Here is a 20,877-nt window from a genome sequence, read left to right as displayed (position 1 = left end):
GTGCTGATTGGTTGAATACCCCTAGGGTCAAACAGAAGCTTTCTCTCGAACCAGTTTATTGGTCCTAACTGTAAAATTAAATATATTTAGCTCGAACGACTAAGTCTATCCGAAGAAATACAAAAAATATTTATGTACAAATTTTTTATCGACCCTTTTACGTCAGTCTCAAAGTAAGTTATTATAAATTTGGAAGTGGAACGAATTAATCCTAGATCATATGCCGGCTTATCATGTTGTTTATTTAGCACCTATTGGTAATTATCTTTCTAGTACAGACAATTGTACTACGACAATCGTTAGCTGATTGAACCTTGCCTGTAACACCAATCAATTGGTGAGCCTCGCCAGGCCTCGCCGGTTTACTTTAATCATTTTAATCGCTACTCTATGCCTGGGCGTCGGAATATTCTGTTTTTAACTTGAAATACAGGAGAGATCATTGTAATGTAGTGATTGCAACAACAACAGGTAAAGGCCCTCCTCCTGTGCTTCATGCATTCATTTTTTTCTCAGCGTTGTCAATATGTCGCGAAAGATTCTACAACAGCATAGTAAAGAACGATTTTTTAAATAAATAAATATTTATAAATACAGACTACCAGTCTGTTTGTTATTTGTTTATTTAACGGTGATAAATAATAGTTACAAATATGTATCTCATCCGACATTTGACGACGACTTCGTTACTCATGAGTCAATAGTACCATCTCGCCCAAGCCAGTTTTACGGAACTATGCGATGTGTTCCGATTGGTTTTTGTGTTACAGAAGCACCCAACAATGGCCGAATGCATGGTTCGAACTACCCGATGGATCGAACAGACTTTGATGCACCGACAGTGTTCGAGCCAATGAGATTCTACTGTATATATATATATATATATATATATATATATGATGATGTAATATGGTTAAAACTGGATCATCTTATAATTATTAGATTTTCAATTGGTCCCATAAATAACAACATATATGCATGGGCCATAAGAGGATGACTTGGACCATGTTTAGGTGAAATCCAAGAAGACATTAAAAATGTCTGAGCCAATCAGAGATCAGGCTGCCCATCTTGGATTTTGAATTGGCTCTTGGATTTTGAATTGGCCTGAAAAATATCAATACTTGCATGGTCAGGGCCATAGGAGGATAATTTGGAATACATTTGGTAGAAATCTGCTTGTACCTTGAGAAGTTAAAAATGACTCATCAATCAAAGGCCAGAGTGGCCATCTTGGATTTTGTGAACAGCCCCAAAAATGACAACTCTTGTCAAGTGCCATGAGAGGATCATTTAGACCAAGTTTGATTGAAACCTGGCTGGTTGAAGTTTAGAACTAAGCAAGATCTCAGTTAATCAGAGGCCAGGGCAATCATCTTGAATTTTGAATCAACCCCCAAAATAACAACACTTAGTATGTGCCATGAGAGAATAATTTGGACTGAGTTTGATTGAAACCTGCTTGGTGGACCTTGAGAAGAAGTAAAAAATGTCTTAGTCAATCAGAGGCCAGGGTGGTCATCTTGGATTTTGAACTGGCCCGAAAAATTATAGAACTTGGTCAGGGCCATGAGAGACATTGTTTGAATCACGTTTGGATGAAATGAGACTGGTATAATTTAAAAAGAAGTAAAAAAAAAAAGTCTCTGTCAATCAGAGGCCAGGGTGGCCATCTTGGAATTTATAATAGCCTGAAAAATAACAATACTTGGTCAGGGCTTTGGGAGGATAATTTGGAATACATCCTGCAGGATATAACAATTTTTTTTAAAAGTCACTAGCCACAGGGCTAGTGGGTTTGTAAATTCCACTAACCCACTAAAATAAAGCACTAGCCCAAATTTCTGATCAATAAAAACACACTTTATACAGGACTGAAAAACTTTTTAGTATTATTAGTATTAGTATTATTTACTGAAATTTTATCTCGACCTGTACAGGTGAATGAAGTTTTAAAAATAAATTAATAATTTAATAGTTTTTTAAAACTGCCTGACTACCCTATTTTGTCAAGTTTAATCCTAAACCATTGTCCCGTTTTCGCTTTTGCTCCCCCCCCCCCACCCCCAATGCCCACCTGGAGTGGTAAGCAATTTAACAAACTCCTCTCTCTAACCACCCAAAACAAAAGAATTTAATGCACAATACAATGTGACACAATAATGCATGCTCGTGTTCAGTGTATATGGTAGTGATGTCAGTTGCTCAAATAACCTACAGGGCAATATATCGATAAAAAAACGTATTATCTTGTACAAATGTGAAACGTTATCCAAACTGCTACCCACATTAAACAGGTCAAACCAGCCGTTCCCTGATTGTCAATATCCCTGAGTAAGCGAGGCATTAAATTAGAAGACAATAGATAACTAAGAGAAACACAGTAATTCTAAACATGACTGGGGTTGTACTTTAGTGTCGTTAGCTTTGGCTTTATTAGCAGCAGAGGACTAGGATGCCAGGTGGGTGCAGGGAAATACACAGAGACTGCACCCATGGAGGAAGTTGAGACAAGTAAGAGAAAACTGACAGAAAGGGTCGAAACAGATTGAAATCGTGGGAGAAATTGGAAAGTGTTTTTTATATTAAGATAATGAGAATCAATGGCAGAGGGTGATAGACGAGAAAGATGAATGAATGTGTGAGCCAGCTTTGACGGGATTTGAACCACTGTTGTCAGTTTGATTGTCCAGCAGCTTATCCACTAGACCACGAAGCTCACTCTGTTAAATGTAACATGCATTATATTTCACACTTCTCCAGATTGAAATCATGTGTGCTGTACGAACACGATCGCACCTTAAAAGACAAGGTCTGCAAGTGAGATAGATCCTTTCAGTTAGACAATAAGAGTATTTTATTAACAGAATTTTTTTATAAGTAATCTGTATATTTAGATCTAGTCAGTGGCAGTAATAATTACAAAATATCAGCAGTAACACTATTCAATAAAGAGTAATATGAATGAATGAATAGAGTTTTACAGTAGTAACAATGACTGTCATACATAAATCTTAACAAAATGATACAGTAGAACAGATACAATGACAATGTGACTATTCAACAGAACATTAATTAGTAAATACGTACTCAGTGACAGCCTCTTCTTTGGTAAAAGATGTATCAAGTTTCATGCTGATAACATAATCAAAGATACACTGTGCAACTGACTGCCAACTCTTAACATCACTGTCATCATCGATCAGTAGACAGACGGTGGACAGAACACTGATGGCTGCAATTTGCAGCATCTGATGTTGCAATGATTTCTGAAATCAACATTCATTTATATTATAGAGGCTATTACCAGACTGTGTTTTGGTACTGTCAGTATCATGTACAGTGAAAACCCTCTAAACCAGACATTCATGGGGCCATGTATACCGTCAGATTTACAGAGGTATCCAGTTTTCAGGGGTTTGCACTGATACAAAAGCTTTTGTTGTACTTTGTCATTTGTTTCCTCTGTGGTCTTATTCACATTCTGCCATATAAAAATATTAAAGATGTATCCATTAGAGAATAACTAACGAGCTACGAGGAATTACGGATTATCTGTCCCGAGTGAATTAATGTTGTAAACCCAAGCCTCTGGCGAGGATTTTACAGCATTAATTAACAAGCTCTACCAGCCATAACGATATATTCATACACGCCGTTACCGGTGCACACCCAACAATATCCACCAAAGAATAGTTCCAAAAAAACCCAGTCAAAATAATAAAATAAAAACATTTTTAAACATTTGTACATATATTTTGATTTTTAATTCCGTAAATGTTCGTATCGTAAAAAAATATTTGAAGTTCGTAGTAATAGTTTGACCGATGAATGGAATCATGAATGAACAAAAAGTAGTCCCGGCAGTATGTAATTGCCAATCAAATCTTGTCTTTTTAAAGCCAGCCAATCAGTGACTGTAGAAGCAATCTGCACACTGTGCAGAGATCGAAAAAATATTACCCCGTATATTTGAGCCCATATGGGTAATAAATAAAGAATCTTTGACTTCACAGATTTTAATGTTTGCTTATATATTTTAAAAACTTTTAATGATTTTAAGTTTATCATCAAGTGATATTGATAGTTCAAATACGGATGTTTCATGTTGAAAATTGATATGGCAATGAAATGCTACTGACATCTTTTAGACACTGCAAAGACAATATTACTTTTGCCTACTCTTTACTTTGGTAAATAAATGGTTTTAAAACAAAATCAAATTCAAACAATAAATTCATTGTTGTTTTGTTTGTGAAGGATATCACTTTATCTTTAATTGCTTAATTATTATTTTCCAACTATACCCAGTCATATGTAATGTTGATTACACATCTAATGGTAGTACTAAACCAAGTAACTTCCGGTTGGATCAAAGTTCAAGGTGAACTCAACTTTTGATAGAGGAGTTAACACCACAAGTCCTGTGATTGGTGATAAATGTGAGTGTGTTGGTTGTAAAAAAAAATTACTTTCATCTAGGCAAAAATGTATGCAATTTTATTTCATCTAGTACCACTTGGTCAAGTAGCCTTGTGTTTGAAACATGTATGGGGTAACTATAAAAAAAAGTACTCAAATTTTGTGTGGAAATAGGGTAGTCATAAACACTACCCGTTATCTCTGAAATGAGCAGCAATTTGTTCTGATACACTTTAAGGTTGAGGGGTGGTAGTATTTATTCATGTACATGTATACACCCTATATGCTAACCTGAGCATCTGTATTTTGCACTAGCTATGTTTGCTGTCAGATAATCTGGCCGAAGACAACAAAGTGACAATAAACTCATCAATTAGTGGTACCATAATGATTGATAATGGTCCAATAGTCTGGTTTTAAGAGGTACAATGAGCATTAAATAAAGAGTTTCGGACTGAATTATTTATCCAGTTTTCAGTTTAGAGAGGTTTTCTGTTTAGTGTTAAAAAATGCATAAATCACGGAACCATGTAAAACATCTGATTTTGAGAGAATTCCGGTTTAGCGAGGGTCCAGTCTTGAGGGATTTCACTATATTAGGAATAAAAATTGCATTGTGCAAGCCTCTGGTGAGCATAAAGCATTATTTTTATTCATAATATATTATATTGACGATACTGAAATGAACAAAAATGTTCACTAGTGAGAATTTTCATACTCAATGTGAAAGGTTTGTATGACATCAATCAAATTTTCTTTACTTAAATCCAATCATAAAATAAAAGAAAGAAATGTTTTATTTAACGATGCACTCAACACATTTTATTTACGGTTATATGGCGTCAGACATATGGTTAAGGACCACACAGATTTTGAGAGGAAACCCGCTGTCGCCACTTCATGGGCTACTCTTTCCGATTGGCAGCAAGGGATCTTTTATTTGCGCTTGCCACAGGCAGGATAACACAAACCATGGCCTTTGTTGAACCAGTTATGGCCAATCCTAAATAACATAACAGTTCTCCATAATGCAACAATGTCGCTTCATTTGACATTTTGAAATTAAGCCATCTGAAAATCGGTGACAAATTTCTGGGTTTTTTTTCCTAATTGTCAATCATATAATTGTCATTCCTATTAAAACACCATATTTAATGCCAAGCTTATCCTTTAGTGACTACTGGTGTGCCACTGGGCTATTTAAATCCACAATGGGAAGTTGCCCTTCATTTCCATGCAAATAGAAACACAATATGAAGTCTGTGGTGATGTTATACACCTGCCCTGCATATTCTCATGAGTTTCATTCAGTATAATGCCATGGCACGCATTTCATTTACTAGAATCAACTTTCGTTTATGTGATTAAAAAAAGATTTACTTCCATTTGATTTTGTCACTGCACAAAAACTTTGAGTATCAAGTACATGTATTTATTAACACAAACAAACATTTACTTCAGCCACACTTTGCACAACCTTCAGAGTTTGAATACATCGTGTGCAGAGGTCTGTCAGGGACCGTGAAGACCAAGCATCTCCTGGCATTGCATATTTGTGGAAAATCTGTATTACTTCAGTGTATATACTGACCAGTGAAAGATCTCTTATCTGAAACATAATCAAGAAGACAATTTCAAAAAATGCTGTGACTCATATTAAAATTAATACAATTAACTTTCTAACTTCTTTCTTGAAAGTGAAAAATAAAATAAAATTCAAGCATATATCTTTTAAGCATCACTGAATAACATTTGGGTTAGCTAAGGAGAGGATAAGACAAAAGGATAAAAAAAAGCCCACCACAAACCGTCCAATTCCTATATAAGATATGTGTCCAGAGTGTATTATTCTACTTAGAACAGCACGTTATGTATATACATGTAGTCAACCCTCTTTATCAGCCATGTTGCAGATATATAGAGTTTGCCATTGTAACGATCATTTCACCAGAGACTGTGACCTTTTCCCCATATAAATCGTAAATGAATAAAAAATAGTTGATATCAGTATATCCCAAACTGTCAATTAACAAGAACTGACAAGGGTAACTCAACTTAACATAATGCGATATGTTTTATTACTTTCCCACCCTGGTCCCAAGATACTAGTGTTAAACAATAGAACTTGTATTCAGTACCTTTTACTGGCATGCATAATCAATCACAGTTAATCCAGTGTGTTTAAGTCATCTATGGCCCAAACTGGCCACACTTAAAAACAATTTTCAAAGTTATAACTATTTGACAAATTATTGTTAACTGTCAGATATACACCTGCCAGCAAATCTGTGTGCCATTTATAAAGAACAAACAGTGCATTAGAAAGAAAGTGGATGCATATTTGTTCCCAGTAAAAGTGTGCCAGAACCCGAATATTCCGTTAGAATGAATAATGCAATCATGAGACTTATCTGAACTAACATCAGAATATGTTGATTGCAAAGATGGAACCTGACCATTTAAGTTTCTTCAGCCAATATTGAATGCATGAGAAGCAACACTCCAGCATAATAATACACATCAGCTATTAGGTGTCAAAATACACGTCAGCACATACACAGAAATACTGGGGCTTTGCTACTAATCTTACCATCATCTTACCAACTGAAACCACATTTGACATGTCAAAATTTTTAGTATAATCAAAAACCTGACAGGACAAATTGTACTGTTTTTTTATAATGCCTTTCATCATAACTGTATACATATTACATGCATTTTGGGTGCACACAAGGTTTATAAGAAGAAGTCTGTGTGATACCATACAAAAAACCCCAATATTTGTAAATCAGGACAACCCTTTTATTCCTATGTTTCTTCAATGTACATGTACTAGACAGTACAAGTTGACATGTCCCATACTTCATACAACTGAACGGGTTAAAAACATGAGGTTTTTTTTAATATACCAGGGCTTGAACTTAAGAATTTGTCACCCACAACACTGGGTTTTTTTTACTTGCCATGGATGAATGGCCTACAGACAGCAATTTTGAGCCTGCCTATGGCAAATAAATATCACTGAAAGGTTATTTTGTTGAATGTAGACATATTTCAATTGTACAAATGTTAAATACTGCTGCTGTTGAGAAGTTTTACTGACGACAGTAATTTTTATCCAGCGGCACAAAAGTGTCATCGGTGATGCTCCCAAACCACGGCAATTTATATCTCAACTAAGGCAATTGCAGTCGGTGCTGCATGTTGTTAAGTTCGAGCCCTGTATAATCCATTAGTATTATTGTATAAAGAAAAATAAGCAAAAAAAAAGAAAAAGGTAAGTTGGGATGATTTTGGTCAATCAAAGATTATGTCAAAGAATGTTTTTTAAACCTCTGAATAGTCACTGTTAACTCTTGATGCAATGTAGTCATACAGTTCTTTTTGACACACAAAAAAAGCATGTTGTATACTTGAGTCGACAGGATTGTCACATACTGAAAAAGATGAAAAAACTAACTATAAAATACATGGTATAGTAATGAAATTCATTAAGAAATTGAAAAATACATATCAAGGAATAAATTCTACTGTAAGATTTCACCAGGCAAAATGCAACAGGATCTCAGCACAAAATCCCACAGACCTACAAGAAATACTTTTAAAAAGTGGGTAAATCACCATGCAAGATAAATTTTATCAGTTACAGTATATACAAAATTTCATCTCAATATCTTCAGTATCTCAAGGCATTCTAACAATTATTACATAATGAAAATATATCTGCATTCTTATCGGTCAAAAACCAGTCACATGACCATCCGTAAATAGTGATATTGCTCTGAGACGGTCTCACCGGTCCATCAAAAGTGATACTGCCCTGACCAATGAAAATAAAGATGAGACAAAATTCTATCCAATTAATGAGTAGGTAACGTAATGCAACGTCAACTGCTAATTCTAATGTAAACAAGCACAAACTTGAGACAAAACGTTTTGCTGTCCTTCTGCAAAAAGATAACATCTTTAGTCATACTGAGTTTAATTCCGCAAATACGACAAAAACAAGGTCAGTAATCGTCAAATTGTGTATGGAATATATCGCAGATTTAGAAACGTACATGATACATCAAAATACAGTTGGAACCGGCACTCTCAGGATTTTATGCTTCAAATAAAAATGCATTTGAAGGTAATCAGTAACTATTCAGTATAAATGTATGTTCAGATTTATCACATTTTGTGTTTTATTTTGCTATTAATATGATTTTGGCACACTTGCTGGCTATAATGTCTCGAATTAGATTTTTTGTCTTGGTAATGTTTCAACTGTTTATTTCCACATTCCTCTGCGTGTCATACAATGTCATAGATGGGACGTCACTAAATCCCATCAGTTTTAACGCATTGCGGGAAATTATAAGCGTTGGTGTATTTCGATTCTGATAAACAAAGCAGGAATGTACGAGTCTTATGGATAACATTATGTAATAAAACAATTATTGACCACCTTTCGGGCAATATGATGTATTATGGACCGAAGAAATTGATACTGACCTTGGCTGTTGGCATCGGTCAATATCAATTTCTTCGGTCCATAAAACATGATATTGCCCGAAATGACGGTCAATAATTGATAAAAATATCCAGTAAACTACATGTGGGACAGACGGACGGACAGACAGACCGACCAACCAATGGAGGATGGAGATAAAAACCTATATTCCCCTCTAGTTGAACCAGTAGGGGACTAATATAAATGTAAATAGGTATGATAATGGAGGATAAATATATATATAAAAATTCACATAATTTAACATTACAGCAACAACAAAATATATACATGTACATCAATTGTTTTATGATGTTTTGTCTTACAGAATGCACTCTTGTGCTAAAACAATAAGGGGTGCACAAATTTCAAATCATATTGTTCGCTCAGTGGGCAACCAGCTGATGACTGTCCATACTGATTGAACGCTAGGATGCTTCTCATTTTGACAATCTGCAGCATCAGGGTGGATTATATTTTGGCAAGATTCCTTGCCTCCACATCATTTTCCTGACCGAATGTAGTTGATTTGTTCCTTGACTTGTACAATAGTTATTCTGCAGAACACCACGGTTGCTCATGTTTAGCCTCTACCTGTCCCAACCTGTCTTGGCAGCACTGGAAGATTGACCCCTTCACTCTTAAGAAGAAAGAGGAAGTGGAGTCGGCCCTCACCACTATTTTCCAAAATTTGCTTGGTACCATCTATAGGGTACTTGGGCACAGATACGCGTAGCAAGACTCAAGTCCATTCACAGGACTATAGTACCCGTGCAAGGAAGAGCACTCTCATGTAATTGTATTTTTTATGTCATTTTGCCATATACTTGCTGTTGTTTACATTATAGGACTATAAGACATGAAGGGAAAACAAAAGTTGAATGTGTGCAATGCAATAAAATGGCATGATTTGGCATCCATGTTCAGCGCTGGAATTAAGATGCATATTGCTATTTTACTTTATTCCTTAGTCTCATTATCATCTAATGGCTGGTACTCGAGTTCAGGTCGAGTTTGACCCTCGAGTACTCGAGTCCAATATTTTGGACTCATGTAGGCCCTAGCAACATCTCATACCCTGAGGAGCTGTACAGCACTACATTTTCCACATCTACATGTATAGACACCAATGGGTTTTTTTTTACCAGTCCCTGCCAGTTGAGCACCCATGAATCCTAGCTAGAACACTGATATAGTGGACCGTGATGAATGAACTCTCAGCCGAAAGTGAACTATGTAGTGAGACCAAAGTTAAACTTGATCTGTAACAGTACAATATCTTGAGACATTGTGAAAAAACATTCAGAAAACTATAAATGGGACAGACGTACAGACAGATAAAGAAAGAAAAAAATGTTTTATTTAACGACGCATTCAACGCATTTTAATTATGGACATTTTGTTGACTTCATCGCAGTGACAGGGTAATGTTATTTTTTGTTGTTGTAATTTTTAAAAGGTATATTTAACAAAATTAATTTTTCAGCTTGGTTTTATGGAAAGATATCAACTGTATTTCATTTTCAAATGAAATTGCAGCATGTCAGCTAGAAAGTCAGACAAAATGTCAACTTGTTTGATTGTGAACAAAATGCCCCACCCCCAATCCAAGTGCTTATAAAATTGCATTATTTTATCCATAATTGATTGTAATTATTTGCCGATTTTATTACTTTTTCTATACTTAATAGTGAACAGAATACAACACAAAATTTTACCTCAATCCAATAGTGTATGCAGTTATGTAGCAAATAGCAGTCTAGTGAACTTTTCATATTGATTTTGTAAACTTGTTATTTTTTACTTCCTTAGATGACAAGGGACCAAAAAAAAGTTGTTTACAATTTTTCTATTCATGGATATTGGCAAAATCCAAGATGGCCACCATACGATACCCAAAATCTTATTATTGTCATATCTTTGCCAATAAATAACTTATTGACTCGAAAAAAACATCTTTTTGTATGTTTTCAAGGACAAGGAAGCCATTGGAATAATTTTGATCATATAAACTTCAAAATGTCGCCTGCGGACATCAAAAAATTTGAATTTCTCATATATGTCTGAAAAAATGGAAACAACTTAGTTTTGATCCCTTGACATTTTAAGAAAGCACATGTAAACAATCACATGTTTATAAAACAATCATAATTTATTTGACAAACTGAACATAAAAAAGTGTGATGTTTAGTCACTGTTTTCGCTTTCACATTCATCCTTTTCGTCACTCGGGATATCACTCATCACAGTGTTACTGCATGAAAGAAAACCAATTATTTGGTATAAGCATAGTAATTATTCATCACTATTCAGAAATGATATAATAACGAGCCCATTATGTACTTTATCACACATGAATGTGCATTGTTTAGTCACTATTTTCATCATCAAATTCGTCCTCTTCGTCACTCAGGATATCACCCGTCACAATGTTATTGCAGGTTTCCTCGGCTCCTTCACACTTGCATAGTTCTGTGCAGGTCAGATTGTGGATCTTGCATGAGCACCTCTGACGGCTTTTGCTAACCCCTCATGTGCACTTTACAAGTTCTACAACAGCTTCTGGTGCTGGAAGTACCTTTGACACTACAGGTACATAGCTGCCATTATCTTGACGATGCCACCCTAGAGTTTCTGGATCTAATATCTCTGGTTCAGCTACCAAATCCTGCAACCAGATGTTGGCCTGAAGATGTGCACGCAATATGTGCTCAGTGATGGCTCTCTGAGTAGGAAACAGTTTCTCTACACCTTGGTTAGATTTGAGCTGTTTGAACATGTGCCATCTAAGAGCCCTGGCAGTTGAAATGTTTGGGTTAAAGAGTTGACACACAAACTTTTCACAACCAGAAAACACAGAGTTGGATGGCTGCACTCCAACACCAAGTCCGGCAATTGCACTGATAACATCTACGCCAGCCCTTAGAAAGACTTTTAAGCACGTTGGCTTTCCTTTTCCATGGATATGACCAGTATTATCAGCACCAGTAAGAGCATGAAATCCTGGTAGTGCTGCTGCCTTTGCTGGACCCAGAGCATCGTAAACTGGCTGGAGTTTTATCTTTCTTCGTTGATCTCCAGTACCCATGATGATGGCGTTGTGTGGGCTCAGTTCTGGTATCCGGTGCAGAGCTAACACTAATACATCTGTGTCACATGAATAAATGTGTACAACCTTACCCAAGCGACTCACTACCACAGCATACAGTATGAGGAGTGTATCTGCTTCTTCTTGTCTATTTACAATATTCACCATGTCATGTCTTGATGGTTGAACTCCCTTGTGTGTGTGTGTGTGGTGATTGGCTGTTTGCACACAACTTGACAGCATTATTTGCAAGATACAAAATAAGGTTGGCCTTAGTTTCCTTACTGGCCAGAAATGTCTTTAAATCCTTGATGCGTGTGGTATCTTCTACTTGATATCCTCTTCTATGTGCTCTGCCAGCTGTCCTGTGTTGTCTCGTTTCGTCTTTCAGAGAATTTGTAGAACTGTAGTCATCAAACATTAGGTAGGTTTCACAGTACTCACGAGATTTATTGTCGATGGAACGTACAAAGAAGTCCGACAGGTTTTTGCATGTTTGAATTTTGCCTTTGTGGACAACCATCTCTTGTACAAGAGCCATGCCTCTGACCTCTGACCTCAGGAGTTCATTTTCGTTGCATCCTAACTTGAAATCCTTAAAGTGTGGACTAGTTCGTGGTTGGGGACTTCCACTGATCCTACTTGGTATGAGAGGTATGACTGTGCTTGGGACATCAATGTGATTGTTTACATGTGCTTCCTTAGACTCAAGGGACCAAAACTAAGTTGTTTACATTTTTTCAGAAATATATGAGAAATTCAAATTTTATTGATGTCCGCAGGTGACATTTTGAGGTATACATGATCAAAATTATTTGTTCTCTTCACTTTTTCCAATAAATGATGATTCCAATGGCTTCCTTGTCCTTGAAAACATACAAAAAGATGTTTTTTTCGAGTCAATAAGTTATTTATTGGCAAAGATATGACAATAATAAGATTTTGGGTACCGTACGGTGGCCATCTTGGATTTTGCCAATATCCATGAACAGAAAAATTGGAAACAACTTTTTTTTGGTCCCTTGTCATCTAAGGAAGTAAAAAATAACAAGTTTCCAAAATCAATATGAAAAGTTCACTAAATTACACAATAACATGTACTACAAACCAATGTAAGCTGAATACCCATCCTAATAAGACTTTTTTTTTTCTTTTTTTTTTCTTTTTTAACATACATGGCTCAATTTGGCCATTGGTGTAATGTTTATAGTTCATCCCATTCTCCTACAAAAATGTTTTTGGAAATAATTTGAGTTTGGTTTGATGTAAGAACAAACATAAAAGTGTTTTGGAAAAAAAAAGAAAAAAAAAAAAAACTTGTAGTAAATTCCATAGCATGATAAAAGGCGTTTTCCAAAACCCATCTATAGTCCTTCACTATAGATGGGTTTCTCTACATCATGAATAGTTCTACGAGTATAAAGTAATAACATACATGATTTCAACATTTGGTTGACAGGCACAGTTTTATTTTTTGACAGGCTCAAATTGACTGACTGTAGGTCATTTTGACAGGCACCACTAAAAATAATATTTCCAGATCCACAGCATGCATCCACAAGATTATGAAGAATTATGACTAACAGTTTAAAGGCCATTTCAACTTTGCTGAAACAATAAATATATTTAATAAATAAGATCCCTTAATATCAACCTAGGTAACTGTTTTTGTTGGGGGGTGAGGGTGCATCTAAATATTAATATAGACTGTTCATGATATTGGTTAAATTACATAGTAGATCCACAAATCGTGTCACGAAATAAAGTGGATTATGACAGCTGAAACGTTCCAGCTTTTTAGAGCTGTGCGTTTAAAATTTGTAGTTCAACAGATATCACCATGCAGTTTTTGGATGCAATAAAAAAGAATTAGGTTTAAAAGGAAATACTGAATGGCTAAAAACACCTCTTTCTTGACCGAACATGTTTTGTGCTAATGATGCAAATCATTGGACACTGATTGGATCTTGGTTGCTTGTTTTGAGTAATTGAGACAACAAATATTCCCCATGTATTTCACCTGCCAATCAGGGGCGTAAGCAATTTGTTGAGTGGGGTGCTTGTTTGTCAACAGTGAGAGATTGTTAATTAATTTATGCACAGTGAATCTGACTTTCAAGATTATTTTACGGATTTTCTTGGTTGTCCATCAGACAACCATTTAACAATGAATAGTTGCTTATTTTGTTGTCTCGGGCATGCAGACAACTGATTTGTACACCTCTAAACAAACTATAATTAATATTCATTTTTCAAAACTGAATTGTTTAATATATCTTCAAAGACATTTTACTGCAGACGACCAAAACTAATTGTAGGTTTCTGAAGTTTGCTTTAATTTAAAAAAAAATACCTGATGACAACATCTAGACACATGTATTTAATAATTACTAATTTAAAGCATTACCTTTCCCTTGCTCTTCAGAAATGGCTGCTAACAGGTAAACTGCCTTGTCTGCCTTTACCTTTGGCATATAGGCATGCGAACTGACAGAGTTAATAATAGCAGTCAGCAGATTCAGAAGGTCATCAAGAGTTACATCTTCAGGGTTTGATTTGTTTCCAAGGATACCTGCATCTGCTGCAAGTAATACCAGACGTGAAATCTGACCTATTTTAAGTTGGTCAGCCATGTTGATTTCTGTATCTGAAATAAATAAGCACATATTTATAACATAATACAAAGCTGTTTCAATCACTTCACATTTGATATGTACTGCTAACCACCTTCTTTGTACTTGCCTGATGCAGCAAGTCACAATGATCTTTTTACACTTGAGTCCAGTCAACTGCCATACAAATATTGTGCTAAATATTGTGAACAAAAATAAATTTGATAAATGTAATGGCAATGGAAGCCACAATCTTTGTCATTTAACATAGGCTATAGACACAGCCATCATTTTGAGGAAAAGCCCTGTGTAATGGCGTAGATCTAGTATAGCAATAATTATACTTAGCAGGTGCTTTGTTTATTAAATTATTATACAGTTCTTAATTCAATTTACGTCACTTAATAACTGATTGTTAGAATGTTTTAATGACAAGAAGTGTATGTTATTTTTATTTGGATGTCACAGTTAAACATAATATGTATTAATAATACTATCTAGGGTTATATTAATAATTGTTATTGGGAAAATATTTTGACAATAACTATTGATTGCTAATAAGAATAAAAATGTAACAACTTGTATTTGTTTATGTTTTATAAATTCATTGAACTAAGAGGGTCACAACAATACTGAATGTTTACAGTTGCACACAATTGTTCACTTTTGCAGGCATTTCTGAAATGATTTCAGTACAGATTCTATGGTAGAATATATTCTGTGAAAAATACAGCAATATCAAGCAATATCATGACAGTTAGTATAAGAAGTACATGTAGTCATGTACCAAATAGTTAAATATCATGCACAAAATCAATGTAAATTATTGATCCCACGAATTTTGAGTTATCCAAAATAAAAGCCAGAGAACCTACTTGTAATCATCAAAGAAAGCTTTGAAAAGACATTTTAGTATTTAATATAATTGTTTTAATGAAGAACTACATGTATTTCCTAAACCGGACTATATTAACCCTAGAGAACCTGAACATATAAACTGTGATGTGAAAAATATGACAGTTGGCTAACAATTGACAAACAGTGTAAGAAAAACAAAAAATATAGCAAAATAAAAATTGTGAACTTTTTTGCCTCGTTTCGGAACCGTATCATATGTGATTTAATTTTGAATACCCAGTGTATCATATATGATATGGTGTCAAATTTTTCATGTTCCTTTAACATGAGGGTTATATCATCACCTTCAACTGTTATCATTATTTGCAGACAGAACAAAAATATATTAGTGGGGTACAGTTTAGGAGGTGGATAGGGCATACTTTCGGAAAAAATATTATTTTCCTAGTATCTGGAGAACAAGGGGGTAGAACGTAGCTCAGTACATACTAGTGGTGTTTGTCTAATGCACAATTGATCTAGGATCGATCCCCATCGGTGGGCTCATTGAGTAAAGTTTATTTTGTTTAACATCACCACTAGAGCACATTGATTAATTAATCATAGGCTATTGATGTCAAACATCTGGTAACTGACAAGAGTCTTAAGAGAGGAAACCTGTCACATTTTTCCATTAGTAGCAAGGGATGTTTCATATTATGTACTTTCCCACAGACAGGAAAGCACATACCACGGCCTTTGTCCAGTTGTGGTGCACTGGTTGGAATGAGAAAAACCCCAATCAGATGAATGGATCCACAGAGGTGGTTCAATCCTTCGACGCAAGTACCTCAAGTGAGCACTCAAATGACTGAGATAAATCCTGCACACTCCCATTGGGTTATTTCTCGTTCTATCCAGTACTCCGCAACTGGTGTATCAAAGGTCATGGTATGTACTATCCTGTCTGTGGAATGGTATTTATAAAAGATCTCTTGCTGCCAACTGGAGTTTGGGGTGCGTGCAAAGCCTACTATTGAACTCCCATACACAACAAAAAAGAACCCATACAAACATCCCATACAAACATTTAAAACATTAGTTAACATGTTGTTTTATAACACAATTCTCTTTGGTAATAAACTTATTTAACTTTTTATTATTATTTTTATGTTGTAAATAACTGTTTTAGATTTTGGATATTTTTTAACTCTGGCATAAGTTACTGTTAATTTTTGTAACATCAAACCATGCAAGCCTGACGTATCACATTTGATACACGTAGTTTGGCAGTGCAGGCTCTACATGCTATGTTTTAAGTATCAGATTCTTTCAGTTCACTGTATTCTTTGATTACTGCTACTAATATTCATAGCATTTACCAATTAGTCCCACTTACCTGTGTGCAACATTTCTTGATAAAATGTTTTGTTCTAATCTAAATGTCGTTATCCAACATTTCAGCCATCTTTAGACATTAGTTTTGTAAAAATATGATATAGAGCATGTCTGTTCTGTATTAAATATCATACATCAGACATACATTTATGTGAGTAATTTAATGTTCATTGAACAATTTTTTATATGTTAATTTTAATTAACCTAATTAGTTTTACGTATCATATTTGATACTGGCGGCTCTCTAGGGTTAAGCTGCAACATAAAGTAACAACAAATGGAGGTGTGGTGCCTTGAAGAAATAAATGAAAGAAGCCAAAAAAATTACTACTCACTGAGTATGTGTTACCAAAGTGGTATATTCTTTATCTAACATTCATGAATACAGTCAAACCTGCCCTAGTGGCCACCTGTAATCAGCAGTCACCTTCCATAAGCGGACACTTTTTCCCATACCAAACAATTTTTAATGTTTATGTTTTATAAATTTGCTTAAAATAAGTGTCTTAATAATTTGTTACCTGTTTATCACAGCCACCGGCCACCTAAATCGATAAAAGACCTGTATTAAGTGGCCACAGTAAATGTTTGCTATAATATAAATGAGATAATATTTTTATCAACAGCGATAAGGAGCAGCAATTAGTTGACCTTCACACCTTCAGGAATGCTAGTACCCATTCAGTCCCTGACATCTCTACTGTGTATCAATTAAGAAAATATGACTCTGGAATGCATCTAATTGCCTCTGGGTTGCCTAAATTTGACATTCGTAGATTCACTTACTATGACAATACATCGCACGAATTAGGAATTGAATAATTAAATGAAAAAAGAAAACAAACTTTTTAACAATGGTTAGATTTATACATTCCAGTTACATTATTTCCGAAGGAGGCACCATGGTTTATAGTCAACTGTGAAGCACACATCCATTAATTGACCCCTCCGTATGGCGTGATTGACAACCGCGCTGGACCAATCATGTTTCACAGTTCAAAAACTGTGGGCCCAACTTTGCTTGGATGCCATTAGATTAGACAACATAATTTTTTTCGATGTGTAACATTTTTGTATAGTTAGCATTAAAATTAGTTAAAATAATTGTCTCCTCCAACTGAATTATAATCATAGTAAACATATACTTCTGCTGACATGTGTTAACAGCGATGACAACTATGCGGAGCCTAGGATTGACGTAAAATCAGTGTTTTCCTGCGAAACCGTCACACGGTATTGAAAGTGAAGTTTTGCCGAAATCCATCAAAATTCAACCGATATATAAATTCTATGAAGGTAAGTGTTTAAAAATCACTTCCCCTCCAATGTAATGGAATTTATTGACTCATTTAATCAGTCTTCGATGTATATATTGTCGTTAAGAATCTGTCGTTAAACTGCACACAGTCAGACGAATGGCCAAAATAAAAGTTTTGGCAAGACTTCCGATTGTTCCAGCATTCAGTTAATTCAGGCTTAAGTTAGGTTTAGGGTTAGTGATAGTATTAACAAGCATGCTGGAACGTTTGGAAGTCTTAGCTTTTTTTCCTTTTCTTTTTGTTTGCATGTGTGTAGGTGTGAGTGTGTATGTGCTTTTGTGTGTGTGGGGGTGAGTGGGGGGGGGTGGTGGTGGTGGTGAGGGAGTAACCTATATGGTTGTGAGCTTTAGTGGGATAAGGAAGTATTGTCTGGAAAGTTCCCTTACCGAAATGACTTATATTTTTCACTTATAAGTGAAGTATAAGTCGTTAATACTTTTCAAGTATAAGTGACTTATAAGTAAACGATTAGGATTTTGTATGCAAATGAGGTATCACTTATACAAAGTATATGTGACCTATAAGTGAAGTGTTAACCATATATATAAGTGAAGTGTAAGTCATTCGCTTATATTTAACAGAAGTGTTAGATATATATAAGTGACTTATAAGTGAAGTACCAGGTATAAGTGAAGTATAAGTGATTCACTGATATTTAACACAAACTGCTGTATAAGTAAAGTATAGGTGAAGTATAAGTGATTCACTGATATTTACAAACATTGCTGTATAGTGAAGTATAAGTGATTCACTGATATTTAAAAAAAAATGCTGTATAAGTGAAATATAAGTGAAGTATAAGTGATTCACTGATATTTTACAAAAAAAACCCACTATAAGTGAAGTATAAGTCATTCACTGATATTTAACAGAAACTGTTGTATAAGTAAAGTATAGGTGAAGTATAAGTGATTCACTGATATTTTACAAACATTGCTGTATAAGTGAAGTATAAGTGAAGTATAAGTGATTCACTGATATTTACAAACATTGCTGTATAAGTGAAGTATAAGTGATTCACTGATATTTTATAAAAACGCTGTATAAGTGAAGTATAAGTGAAATATAAGTGAATATCAAAGGTTGTGGTATGTTCTGTCCTGTCTGAGGTAAGATCATATAAAAGATGACTTGCTGCTTTTGAAACATGTAGAGAGCTTCCTCTGAATACTATGGGTCAAAATTAATTATCAATTTAATTTTTTACATCCAGTAGCCAGTGATGAACTAATCAGTGCTCTGGTGACATCATTAAACAAATGAAATTTAGGCAGCAATCTGTCCCTGGAGGCCAAATTTCAATATTCTTAGGTAATTTCTGTATTAATGCGACTGACCCTATCTCCACCCACAGAAATGGACACCAATTTTGGTCAAGCTACCAACTGGTAACAAATGTTTTGTCAAGAAAAAGAAAAAGAAAAGAAAAAAGAAGAGTGAAACAACAGGTTCAAAATCCATGAATACCATGGGAATTCTCATGACCCATTTAATTCAAATAATTGTTTTAAAAAGTTATTGTTCTTATGTCACCAGTACAGTATGACAGCACTTCCACACCCTATCTGTAAACTGTCAGCAAGACATAAAAATTGAAGCACAATAGTCTTTAACAAAGTAGTGTTTCATTCTTCCCGAAGTGACCCACTAATACATGTATATCTGAACAGTATATGCAAAGAAATATTTTATAAATAATATAAATGAATATTTATTTTTAAATGTTAGATTGGATTCTCTCACATCCCTTTTTTCAGTTATGTCTTTGTTCAGTGCCATCTTGATATATGTCATCCAACATTCAGATGGGATTCTGCAAAAGAAAAACATATTTCATATAGTCTGAATAGATCTGCTATGTAATTAGCAATTGTTTAATGTAAACATTTAGTTCTTTCTATTAGTTTTTAAAGACTAAGTTAGAGAATCACAGCCTACCAAGTTTCAGATGTGGGGAATCAAAACTTCAGGAAAAAACAAACTTTCAGTTAAATTTTCAATTTTACTTCTAAAAATAATAGTTTAAAAAAATATTCAATCAAATCTCTAGAATAAACGTTAATTTTTGTATTAAAACAGACTTTGAAATATTCAATGTTGAACTTTAATTTTAATTAAGAAGAAACCAGAAAATAAAATACATACATGTATATACATATATTTTTAAACTCTTAAGTTCTGGAAAGTACTAGAAAGAATCATGCAAATAAGTAATAACTGTTTATAAAATTTCTCTGATTCAACTGATTATGTTTCCATAAGTTTCATGTATTTGTATGTACATGTTGAGGATATTAAAGCTGAATCGATGATCAACTTTAATAAAACATCAGTCAGACTGATTTGTTCAGTACATGAACCATTACAACATGTATGCATCTGGTGATATATTATAACTGGTGAATAAATGAAAACATCCATTTTAATTTTGCATTTTGTAAAAAATATGATGACCCTAGGTTTTTCTTTTGGTGTTCTTTGTAGCATCTTTATTTTTCTGAACAATAGGTATTCTGACTTTAGAACAGTTTAATGTAAATGATATTAACATGCAATGATTGGGCTTATAAAAATTAATATGTGTATTAAGCAAACATAAAAGCTAACAAATATGTTTCATGTTACTGTTTAAAATGTCAGTCATTACAACTGCCCCCATTTCCCTTGGGCTTTTAATTAGAACTGTGTGAAGTAAATTAATTACTCCCA

General features: G+C 34.5%; 1 protein-coding gene across 5 annotated transcripts in view; it reads right to left on the bottom strand.

The window, feature by feature from the left end:
• The window catches only part of LOC121370644 (probable methyltransferase TARBP1), a 124,444-nt gene that overhangs the window by 61,866 nt on the left and 41,701 nt on the right, over positions 1-20,877 (bottom strand). For all 5 annotated transcript variants that reach the window (XR_005957709.1, XM_041496012.1, XM_041496011.1 and 2 more), the window contains exons 10-13: positions 14,410-14,649; positions 7,756-7,859; positions 5,879-6,031; positions 3,091-3,269 (exon numbers count right to left, since the gene is read on the bottom strand). Coding sequence is in view for 4 of the 5 variants with exons in the window: in XM_041496012.1 (XP_041351946.1) it covers positions 3,091-3,269; positions 5,879-6,031; positions 7,756-7,859; positions 14,410-14,649 (676 nt within the window). In the remaining variant the exon portion in view is untranslated. The remainder of the gene's footprint in view (positions 1-3,090; positions 3,270-5,878; positions 6,032-7,755; positions 7,860-14,409; positions 14,650-20,877) is intronic.

The sequence above is a fragment of the Gigantopelta aegis genome, chromosome 4, assembly GCF_016097555.1.
Source record: "Gigantopelta aegis isolate Gae_Host chromosome 4, Gae_host_genome, whole genome shotgun sequence".
In the NCBI taxonomy this organism is placed as follows: Eukaryota; Metazoa; Mollusca; class Gastropoda; order Neomphalida; family Peltospiridae; genus Gigantopelta; species Gigantopelta aegis.
Note: the sequence above shows the minus strand (reverse complement) of the source record. Positions and strands in the feature narration are given on the sequence as shown.